Below are 12,094 nucleotides of genomic sequence, written 5' to 3' on the forward strand. Positions count from 1 at the left end.
TGGGTGGGCCGTGAGATAGCCCACTGATAAATCTGAAGGTCTAATTTTATTCCACAATTACAGATTTCATTTAATGGCCAAATCAATTAAAGTCTGCAGTTTTAATTAGAATCCAGTTTCTGGCGCTCCCCCGCCCCCACTTTTTAAAAAATCCTCCAGGCAGAGCTAAAAAAGCCATAAACCAGGAAGTGGAAAAGCCATAAGATTCCTGGGGGCTAGATTCGCCAAACTGTCAAAGGCAGAGTAGACAGCTGAGAATCCAGGGCATTCCCTCCTGCACGGCACTGTACAGTTCAAGCATCTTTTCACAAAACATCTACATTATTGTGTGTTTCTGTGTGAGTGTAAAGAGAGACAAAAAACACCTGAAACCGATCAGTCCACAGGGCCCCAAAAAGACATTCTGATAATTAAATAAAATTTTTTGTTTGGGAACAAAGTCTGAGAGCAGTGGCACTATTAAGACCAACGTTTTATTCTAGGGATGAGTTTGTACAAAAGCCAGTGTGGTGGTGTGATTAAGATCAGCAGCCTCTAATCTGGCAGGCCAGGTTTGATCCACCGCTCCTCCACATGCAGCCAGCTGGGTGACCTTGGGCCTGTCCTGTTAGAGCTGTCCTCGCAGAGCAGTTCTGTCAGAGCTCTCTCAGCCCCACCTACCTCACAGGGAGCCTGCTGTGGGGAAAAGAAGTGAAGGTGATTGTCAGCCATTTTGAGGATCCTTCATGTAGTGAAAAGTGGGACATAAAAACCAACTCTTCTTCTTAATTGTGCCACTGGACTCAGACTTTGTGCTGCTGCTTCAGACCCGCATGGCTACACATCGGAATCCATCTTGGTCATTTCAGTTGACTGATCTATTTGCGCATGAAACTATCTTAGGCTGAGTCAAACCCCTGGCCTGTCCACTTTAGCCTCATGTTCTCTGACTGACCAGTAAAGGTCTGTCCCATCATCTCTTAGTTGATGCTTTTTAGTTGTGGGAGCCCGGAACTGAACTGGGGACTTGCTGTATGCAAAGATGCTCTACCACTGAGCCACGATCCCCCCCCCCCCCCTGCTCCTTTCCTCTGAGCCTAGGATACCGCCCTGAGAAGCTGTTTTTGACTTGGTAATTGTTTTCTGCCAGTTGACTTGTCCCTCCCTCGATGATTCAGATACATACACTGGTTAACCCCGTTTGCTCATGCTTTTGAGTGAGAAAACAGCATAAGTTCCTCTTCGTCTGCTGTGTCTTATTGTAGGAAATCTCTCTTGACTTCGTCATGTGCAGTCCTGTGTGTATTGTGATAGGTTCATAGTTACAGAGCCATAGACTGGTCACGACCCTTTGTGAAATCTCCATGCTTTCAGATTTGGGTAGGCCGTGTCACCTTCCTTCCCCATTCCACACACACACCCGGCATGACATCTGTGACCCCATAGACTGATCAAAGTTTTATTCTTGCATACAGCTTGATTCTTGTGAGAGAAAATACAGGAATGGGCAGGGTGACAGATGGCCTCTTATTCCACCCTCCAGGCATCCCAGCAAATTCCTATGGGGAAATAGGCAGGTGCTAAGTGGCAGCAGGTGATGGGAGGCTACAGAGAGTCAAGAGGAGGGAAAGTCTCTCATGGCCACAGGTGGGGCTTGGGGAAGGGGCAGGGAAACAGGGAAAGCTAGTCCGGGGTAAGTTAGTTAGTCAACTTCTCCCAGTGAAGAAAAAAAAGTCAGCATCTACAGCAGGGGTAGTCAACCTGTTGCTGGCAGGGGCTCATGGGAATTGTAGTCCATGATCATCTGGAGGACCACAGGTTGACTACTCCTGATCTACAGCATGGTACGTAGGGCCCAGGGGCCAATGTAGAGGCAGGAATGGAGCAGGTATCCTGCCCCTTAGGACAGCCTTTCTCAACTTTTTTACCATTGAGAAACTCCTGAAACATTCTTCAGGCTTCGAGAAACCCCATCAGTGGCCGGATGGTGCAGCGATGTGGACATTCAACTCCTACGGACTGTGTGCATATGAAGCATCATCTGTGAGCTTCCTTGGCGGGCCATCTGAAATGTATACAAGTTCCATGGGATCTAGCATTCATTGTTGACTGTTTCTTGTTGGAGTTAACAAAGAGTCGATTGGTTTCCAAGAGGTGATCAGGTTATCTCCAAACTTCATGACCCCTTCGGTTCTGACTGGGACGTTTATTGGTTTTAGGAGCCCGTGACGGTTTCTTCCCACGTAGTGACCATCTCCAGCCTTTCCCCGGCAACGTCCTACAACTGCAGCGTGACCAGCTTCAGCCACAACAGCCCCAGCGTCCCCACCTATATTGCGGTCTCCACCATGGGTAAGCTGCATCCCAGTCCTTTGTTTGGGTAAGGCATTGAGAGTCCCGTGGCTGCTGCACGCTCCTAAGTGCCTGGGCCAGCTTGTCTTTCCCAAATCTTAGAAGCTACGCAGGGTTGGCCCTGCCTATCATTTGGATGGGAGACCTCCAAGGAGTACCTCCAAGAAGCAAGCAGTGGCAAACCACCTCTGAACGTGTCTTGCCTTGAAAAATCTGCAGGCTTGCCATAGGTCAGCCATGACTTGGTGGTAACAAAGGGGTGCTTGTATAATACGGTGTACAAAAGTCCTGAATGTTGGTGCAACGGGGAACATGGGTGGCAGGGCACTTCATGCAGATAGATGGCAGGGGAGGTGTGTGGATGGGAGTCAGCAACAGTGCACCCCTGGCCCCAGGAGCTGTTAGGGATCCCTGAGAATCACAGCTCCTCTCCAGGCTAAAGAGAGCAGTTCCCCTGAAGAAAATGGCTCCTTGGGAAGGTGGATTCCATGGCATTATACAAGACTGAGATCCCTCCTCGCCTGAATCCCACCCACTCCTGGCTCCGGGGTCTTGTGTTTTTGTTAACACGGATCACGTGCTTGTGCTTGCAGTGACAGAGATGAATCCCAATGTGGTGGTGATCTCCGTTCTAGCCATCCTGAGCATCCTTCTGATTGGGCTGCTGCTTGTGACTCTTGTAGTCCTCCGGAGAAAACACCTGCAGATGGCCAGGTGGGTCAACTGGACTTCTTTTGGTTTTGGTTTTTTTTAACATTATTTTATTGAAAGTTTTACACAACCACAAAAAAGGCACAAAACCTATGAAACACTACTACCAACACCACTGCTATAACCCCCCCAATAACAAATAATAATAAAGACACATCCCCCAGTAACCAAAAACATACAATAACAAAAAAAAAAAGTATTTAGAAAAGACCTCTGACCATCTACAAATCAGGTTCTTTAGTTTTCGAATGCTACATGCACAAAAAATATTGGAAATCAAAATTTCACAATTAAATATTTCATTAACCATTCATAATTATAATATATATCCTTAATTAAAAATAGTAATATGATGAAATACATATTTACATCTAATAAATCTTCACTTTAGAATACATTTCAACCTTGTCTTAACTAAATTATTCCACATAACCCATAGTAATATTCTCATTCACCTTATTACTTTTAAGATAATTTACAAATGGCTCCCAGTTTATTATAAAACTGGACTTCTAACGTCATTTGTGGTGGAGCAATAGGATGCAAAGAGGAATGTCATGTTTTTTGGAGCCTGAGGTGTCTATTAGAGGGATATGGCTACATCCTAGTGAGTTTTAATTTAACAGTCATTCCTATCCTCTTTTTAAATTTTATCTTCATGGGAGGCAATGGGAGATTGATTTGTTTTAATATATTTCACTGTATGAATGCATGCAGAAGAGCAAAGCTTAGAAGAAGAAGAAGAGTTGGTTCTTATATGCCACTTTTCCCTACCCGAAGGAGGCTCTAAGCGGCTTACAGTCGCCTTCCCTTTCCTCTCTCCACAACAGACACCCTCTGGGGTGGGTGAGGCTGAGAGAGCGCTGATATCACTGCCTGGTCAAAACAACTTTATCAGTGCCGTGGCAAGTCCAAGGTCACCCAGCTGGCTGCATGTGGGAGAGTGCAGAATCGAACCCGGCATGCCAGATTAGAAGTCCGCACTCCTAACCACTACACCAAACTGGCTCTCTTAGGAAGGAGCAGCTCGAGAGCCAAACTATAAACTGGGAGATTCCCTGAATCCTCCCCCCCCCTCCTATTTTCTGACAATCTTCTTTGCATCACTTTCACCACTCCTTAGCTGGACCAAACTGTACCCCCACTCAGCAAGCTAAATTAGACTGCTGTTTTTGCAAACACTCCGTCATTGCTTTTCAATCACAGCCATAATTTTCTCATTCCTTTCAGGTTAGGAAACTAGGTAATTCCATTTCAAAGCATCACTTAAGGGGGGAGAGTGCTAATTGGTTCCCCCCCCCCCCCGCAGACATGGTGCTCTATTAACCAGGATGTATTTGATGTACATTGCAAATTGCAGGTGAAACATGCACATTTGGAGTAGCAAATTGAATTATGCATGCGTTGCTCTTCTTATAACGGCAGCTGTGATCATCCGGGTAATGCCTCTCACTCAATTTTATTAGCAAACAATATATATATGATATATTTTGCAGTTTTCCTTGCTGGGTCAAATGCCTAAGCCAGGGATTCCCAACCAGGGTGCCGTGGAACTCTGGGGTTACGTGAGAGATCCCCAAGGGTTACGTAGCCTTTCCCAGAAGTATGGATGGCTGCTGACATCAGTAGATGTCATAGAATCATAGAAACATAGAATCATAGAGTTGGAAGGGACCTCCTGGGTCATCAAGTCCAACCCCCTGCACCATGCAGGACACTCACAACCCTATGGCTCATCCATTGTAACCTGCCGCCCCCTTGAGCCTTCATAGATTCAGCCTCTCTGTCAGATGGCTATCCATCCCTGGTTAAAAATGTCACTGGAGCTCACTTCCCCTGTTGATCTCCAGGCCTAGTTTCATTCTCCACAATGGAAAAACGGTTAATGATACATTGATTGACTGGCTGGCTCCCGCATCTTACTTCTGCCCCCACTTCTCTGGAGGGCCATGGCACCACTTCCTCAATGCCTGAAAAATATTCCAGGGGTTCCTCCACTGTCTAAAGCAGGGGTAGTCAACCTGTGGTCCTCCAGATGTCCATGGACTACAACTCCCATGAGCCCCTGCCAGCGTTTGCTGGCAGGGGCTCATGGGAATTGTAGTCCATGGACATCTGGAGGACCACAGGTTGACTACCCCTGGTCTAAAGGTTGAAAAAGCCTGACATTAGCTGCAGAAAACAGCTAAGCCACAGTTTGCCTCTGGTCAGACTCATTGCTCCCACCTAAAGCTGCAACACCCTCCTGAATTTCTGAATAATATCCATCTGTTAGTCTCAGCTAGTTAGGCATCCCACCAGTATGGATGCAGGACCTCCCTAGCTGGATCCAGATGTTGATCTACAGATTAGAAATGGTCCAGCATCTCTTTCCCGAGCTCCAGGAGATTGCTGTTGAGTGTATACTATCGTGGCTTTATATCTGCCGGTAATAACCTTGTGGGCTTCCTAATATAGGGAGTGTGGAGCTGGAACCTTTGTCAATTTTGCTTCATTGGAGAGAGATGGAAAACTTCCCTACAACTGGTAAGCATTTGACCCCCTAAAACCCTGTTCTGTGCTATCCACCCATCTGTCCATACGTGCATTTCATTCTTTTACTCCCCTTCCTTCCTTCCTTCCTTCCTTCCTTCCTTCCTTCCTTCCTTCCTTCCTTCCTTCCTTCCTTCCTTCCTTCCTTCCTTCCTTCCTTCGTGCAAATATTTTTGATTGCACTCTAACTAGGGAATGTTGGGAAATGACACATTGACTATTTCAGCTTCTGCAACCAGACTGCAGCCTCTTCTGCACGCTGACCTCTTTGGGGTCAAGCTCCAAGTTTTGGGATCAGTTTGCAAAAAAGCATTTCGCACATGAAACCCACATGGAATTGAAAATAAAATTGCCAACGAAACCCCGAGATTGACCCGACATGGAGAAAACAAGTTGCGGGACAAAAAATTAAAAAAGGTGTAACACAGAGGCCTACATAATAGGCCCTCATTTGTTTATGTAACCTAAAATAATTTCAGTAGGAACAGCTACATTAACCAAAGGGAGAGCAAGAATGCAAGGGTTCAGTGTAGTTCTAAAGCTGGCTGCCAATATCCCGCCCAATCTGATTGCCCAGAAAGAAACACCGTAGCCAAGTCCTCTTGAGGGGTAGTCAACCTGTGGTCCTCCAGATGTCTATGGACTACAATTCCCATGAGCCCCTGCCAGCAAACGCTGGGAGGGACTCATGAGAATTGTAATCTATGGACATCTGGAGGACCACAGGTTGACTACCCCTAATCTAGAAGGAAGGCAATTTTGGAGGAAAGAAATTTCAGGTAAATTAACCTAGCTGAGATTACCTTGCCAACCAAATAAACAAACAAATGAACAAACACAACTATTCTTCTAGATTTCAGATTCTTTTGCTGGGGTACTGCTATTGGTGGCGGGGGGCGCTAAAACACAGTTCCTGCCTCTGTGCCTCCAAAAACATACTTCACTGGGTCCAAGGAGCATGAAAAACTTTGGGCTGGATTTGTCTGTAGATCAGAGTGGGAAGGAGTGATTCTTCCCCTGCGCAGAAAGTAGCTAGACTCTTAGACTCACACAGCAGGAGGTTGGACTTAAAACTACTGTGTGAGGACGAAATTGGAAAAGTTAATATTCCACACTACTGCTAATTTTTAAAAAATCCCATGGCATGTGTAGTTTGGCCAGGAGATCCACAAATTGCCTGGCAGTCAGGTGAAGGATGTTCTGAGGTCTCCCAGGGTCAACCCTGCGTAGCTTCCAAGATCTGACAGGATAGACCAGAGGTAGTCAACCTGTGGTCCTCCAGATGTCCATGGACTACAATTCCCATGAGCCCCTGCCAGCCAATGCTGGCAGGGGCTCATGGGAATTGTAGTCCATGGACATCTGGAGGACCACAGGTTGACTACCCCTGGGATAGACCTTATGTGGGCTATCTGAGGCAGGGCTATTGAGTGTATGGAAGTTGTTTTTCAAAATATTTTCCAGATCAGATCGGGGATCCCAAATTCCTAACATTTCAAACTTTTAAAAGAGAGCCCCATTCGTGGCAAAGTTTTGCTTCCTCCCACATTCGTTCTTCTCCAGCAAACCGTCTTAGCAATCCCTCTTGTCTTTGGGGGTCCATCTGTCCTTTTTAAGCGTCATGTTGATTAGTTAGTTGCTCAAGGTCACTCCTTTTATTATGGCTGCTTGGAGGGAGGCATTGTAATAAGGGATAGCCGGCCGTCCCCGCCAGAGCAGGCAGATGCTGCAATTCTGCTCCCCAGACACGTTTTATAGGTGTCCTAAAGCAATGAAGAGCGGAAAGTTTGATCTATAAACCCATTAGTGGTTCCGCAGAGATATATTTACACTCTGCAATCGGAGAATGCTCTATGGATTGCCCATTAATGAGCCTTCTCATCTCCAAGACCAGCTGGTTGTTAATTTTGTTTCCCACTGCAGGGCAAAAGACAAGGTTTCTATAGGGGCTGTGGTTGTTTAACTTGCAATGTGGTATTTGCAACCCCCCCCCCCCCCCCGCTAAAAAAAGGTCTGCTTTGGATGTAGGGTTGCCAACCGCCACGTGGTGACTGGAGACCTCAATTACAGCTATCTCTATGCAGCAGAGATCAGCTTGCTTGGAGGGTAATGGCCACTTTGGAAGGTGGATTCTATGGCGTTATATCCTGCTGGGGTCCCTCTCCAAAGCCCACCCTCCTCAGTGTCAGGAATGACTGAAGACGCATCGTGAACGCCTCAAATTAAGTTTCCTTAAGGAATCATGAGCGTGGTTACAATAGCGATTCCTGGCTTCAGATTCCAAAGAGGCAAAACAAATTGATAAAGACGTGTTTTCAGAACAAGCCACGTGGGACTTGTTCAGCCTTCTAATTTGGCGAGCCAGGTTTGAATCTGTGCTCCCCCACATGCAACCAGCTGGGTGAGTTTGGGCTCACCACAGCACTATGAAAACTGTTTTGACTGAGCAGTGATATCAGGGCTCTCTCAGCTTCGCCTCCCTCACAGGGTGTCTGTTGTGGGGAGAGGAAAGGGAAGGCGACTGTAAGCCGCTTTGAGCCTCCTTCAGGTACAGGAAAGCAGCATATAAGAACCAACTCTTCTTCTTCAGTAATATCAGGGCTCTCAGCCTCACCACCCTCACAGGGTGTCTGTTGTGGGGAGAGGAAAGGGAAGGCGACTGTAAGCCGCTTTGAGACTCCTTCAGGTAGATAAAAGCAGCATATAAGAACCAACTTCTTCTTCAGTAATATCAGGGATCTCTCGGCCACCCCTCCCTCACAGGGTGTCTGTTGTGGGGAGAGGAAAGGGAAGGCGAACGTAAGCTGCTTAGAGACTCCTTCAGGTACAGAAAAGCAGCATATAAGAACCAACTCTTCTTTTTCTTCTAAGGCAGCCTAATAGAAGATATAAAACTTGTTGGTTTCCGTGGTGGCAAAGAAGAAAAGCCATTCAGCTAATCTCAGGGAAACTCCCTCCCACACCACATCTCTCTTTGTGGCTCACCCATTAAGAACCGGTTTGAAGGAGCTGAGAGGCTTTGAAGCGCCTCTCTGATTTTTACGGGCCTCTTTCCTGATGACGAGAAATGCAAAATTGATTCAACACAGCGCTGGGGCCAGGCTTTTGATCACAGGCTCCCCCCAATGAAATCAAAGCCTCTAGCGGACCCCGCAAGTCGGGATTCATTCGGCTAATGAACAAAGTCAAAATCAGGCTCGACTTCCTTTCCAAGTCGCCAGAAGCAGATAGCCAGATGGGGGCAATCATTCATCTACTGGGTGGGAGGGGGGACCCTTCTTTGATAGGGAGGCCGTATGCACGGCACCAGAGGCAGGAGATCAAACAGGCCGGCTAATTAAGGAACCCAACTTGAAGAAAGCTAACAAAACCCCGTAAATACAAAGGGCTCAGTGCTTATAGCAACCAGTCACCCGAAAGCTGCATCTGCAGTTCTGATTCAAATTGTGAACACGGGAAGTTGTACCAGATCTTTGGGCTTTTACGATTGGTTCTCCAAGGTCAGGAGAAGGTGCTTCACAAAACTCACTACCAGCTACTTTTCCCCTCCTGGGGATTGAACAGGCGGCCCTCCGTGTGCAAAGCAGATGCACTGCCATTGAGCCCCAGTCCCTGGCCAGTCACAGAGTGTGTGCTAGCAAGCAACTTCTTCTTGTTAAGGTCAGGTGACCAGCTCACGGTTCTCCCAAGTAATGTCGCCGTTACTGAAGCCCAGATTTGGATTTTTGACCCACCACTTCCGGGTTTATTTTTATTTTTTAGGGAAACCGCAGCCTGGTTTGGGGTTAAAAAGACGCTTATAACCATCAACGCCTCGCCTTCCTTCTTCTTAAGAACAGCTGTGTAGACACAGAGTGGGACCCTTTCCTGCTGGGTATTGCTTGGATGTTGCATGGTCTCCATAGAGTACACCACAAAAAAAGGATGGTTCGAAATGAATATAACAGCAGAAGAAAGAACCTACCCTAGGCTATAATTAACAATTGAACAATTTAGCTGCATGGAGCTAAAGGCCAATATATATATATTGTTAAAATTTAAGTGAAGAACAATAGATCGTATAATTAGTGAAGGACTAGATCCTCAGTATATACCAGTTGGATATCTAAAGGAACAATATCATTTGATGACTTTATGACTTTATGCTCATTAAATAAGTTATAGGAGGAAACAACCACTGATGAAAATGCCACATTGAAAACGATACAAATCTGGAGGCCGTTTTGGTTGTTTGTTTAGCATTAAAGTAGAGATAAGAGAAACTATTTTGATTTTGATTTATTGTTAAAAGTGTTCAACTGTTAATTATAGCCTAGGGTAGATTCTTTCTTCTGCTGGTCTCTATAGAGAGCAATGTCAGAGGGACCCCTTTGTATGCCTGAATTATGCTTTGTGTTTATGCTCCCCCCCCCCGAAAGAGCCATTTGGGGAAAGTACTTGTAGACCTTGTAAGCTAGTGCTGCTACAATTTCTTATTGCTCTGCTAGACTGCCTTGTGGGCCTCTATCCACATCACCCATCTCTAAGTCCTTTCTCTTCCTTCACTAGCCGTATTCAACGCGGCATACATCTTACCATTGTATGTGTTTTCTTGTGATAGGCTGCGTCCTTAGGCGGAAACTTCCACCAAGCCTTCCTGCCTTACCTGCTGCCCACACTAATCCCCTACTGCCCACACTAATCCCGTTTCCTTTCAAATCTGCCACGTTGCAAGAGATGTTTAGCTGCATTCATACGGCCGAGAAGAAGAGGACTTAATTGAGTGCCGTTTGAATGAGTTGTCCAAGTTACGAGATGGACCAAGGGCATGGCGTCTCTCAATCTTTCTTTTTGGGATGACCCTCAGCGTCTGCTTTTCAGAACCCAGCGCGGCCCCTTGCGTAATGCTTTGGATACTTTCTATTCCTTTACTTTGTGTCACGTGCCCAGGGACTGTGTAGGCTCTGTGCTAAAAAAGAAAGAAAAGAAACCCACATGCTGTTCTAAAAACAGTGCCATGTAGCAAATGGCATAACATGCAAATGAGGCATGCGCATACTCATTAGGCAGACGCAGCTGAGTCTGTCTCTGTGCCTCACAAGGAGGGGAAAGGAGCTCAGCGAGGAAGGAAGGGGCTGGGATTCCTCCTGCCCCTCCGGCTTGGGAAGGTTCACCAGGTATTGGCTCCCTCTTAGGCTTGCATAGGGACTAGATACTTGAGCTGCCGTCCTGCCCGCAGCAGAATCGAAAGCATCCTAGCCTTTTGCAGGGCTTCCTTTTCGCTGTAACAAAATTTCCAGGTGCCGAATTTTCATCCTGATCTCCGTCTCGGGGCTCATTCGGTGCAATCGGAGGCGACTTCCAGCCCTGCCTTTGTCTGATGATGTGCTGTGCATTGCATTTCTTTGCATCTGTTTTGTTTTGCTAACCCTCCTTGCTGATTTTATTTCTAATCTCTGTGTATGTTATCTATTAATGCTCACAGGCGTAGGAGCGTGTTTGCTTTCCTAACTCTGTTACCTTCCTGCCTCTGGACTGATTATCTCTTGGCATTTTATATTAACCCCTGGTAAGTCATTTTTAACGTTTGGGTTTTCCTGAACCGCCCTTGTTCCTTTCTTGCTGCGGTTGCTCGGGCGCTTGTGAAGCTAACGTCTCTCTCTTCTGTCTCTCTGTGGGACGGAGAGGGAAATGTTGACTCTATGGCTGCATATTTTGGGGGGGGGGAGGGAGGGAGGTGGCAGCATGGGTGAGCAAGAGAGAGCCAATGACTGGTCAAAGCTCAGCCAGGGGTTCATAAAACCCTGGGGTTTCTTGACAGCCCTTGAAGGGTTCCTGAGTGGGTGGGCGTTAACGAGTGTTTAATATATTTTTAAAATTTATTAAACATCTATCAGGTGATATGAATGCATATGGCCATGTCAACCTGCCTCTCCCTCCCAAAACGGCCAGTGATGGGCCTGGAGGAGGTGAGGAGGGGAGGGGCCCCGGGTGGACATGTCCACAGCTCTGCTTCCCAACCAAATTCTGCACGATCGTGCCACTTCTGGGGTTCCTTGAAGCCTGAAGAATGTTTCAAAGGTTTCTCAAAGGTAAACAAGTTGAGAAAGACTGGGTTAGAGCCTACAATCTGGGAGATCCAGGTTCAAATCTCCACTCTGCCACAAAACTCCCTGGATGACCTTGGACCAATCACACACAAAGCTGCCTTGCCCCGAGTCAGACGCTTGCTCCCTCAAAGTCAGGATTGTCCCATCAGGCTGGCAGCAGCTCTCCTGGGTCTCAGGTGGAAGTCTTTCCCCTCCGCAGCCACCTGCTCCCTTTAGCTGGAGATGTTGAGGTTTGAGCTTGGGGCCTTCTGCAGACCAAGCTGAGCTCCAGCCCCTTCCCTGCTTGTTCTTTCTCAGCCTCGCCTTCCTCACAAGGCTGTTGAGAAGATAAAACGAAGGCGAACAGCACAATGTATGCTGGCTTGAATTCCTTGGAGGAAGGGTGGGATAAAAATATTCCGAATGGATAATCGCTATTCATAGGATACTAA

The 12,094-nt window shown here is 46.8% G+C and overlaps 1 protein-coding gene across 1 annotated transcript in view; it reads left to right on the forward strand.

The window, feature by feature from the left end:
• PTPRO (protein tyrosine phosphatase receptor type O) overlaps positions 1–12,094 on the forward strand; it is a 147,633-nt gene that overhangs the window by 108,306 nt on the left and 27,233 nt on the right. The window contains 4 exon segments of the mRNA XM_077340691.1: positions 2,199–2,331; positions 2,925–3,045; positions 5,500–5,568; positions 11,039–11,122. Of these exon segments, the coding sequence (XP_077196806.1) occupies positions 2,199–2,331; positions 2,925–3,045; positions 5,500–5,568; positions 11,039–11,122 (407 nt within the window).

This window comes from Paroedura picta, chromosome 5, assembly GCF_049243985.1.
Source record: "Paroedura picta isolate Pp20150507F chromosome 5, Ppicta_v3.0, whole genome shotgun sequence".
NCBI classification, from domain to species: domain Eukaryota; kingdom Metazoa; phylum Chordata; class Lepidosauria; order Squamata; family Gekkonidae; genus Paroedura; species Paroedura picta.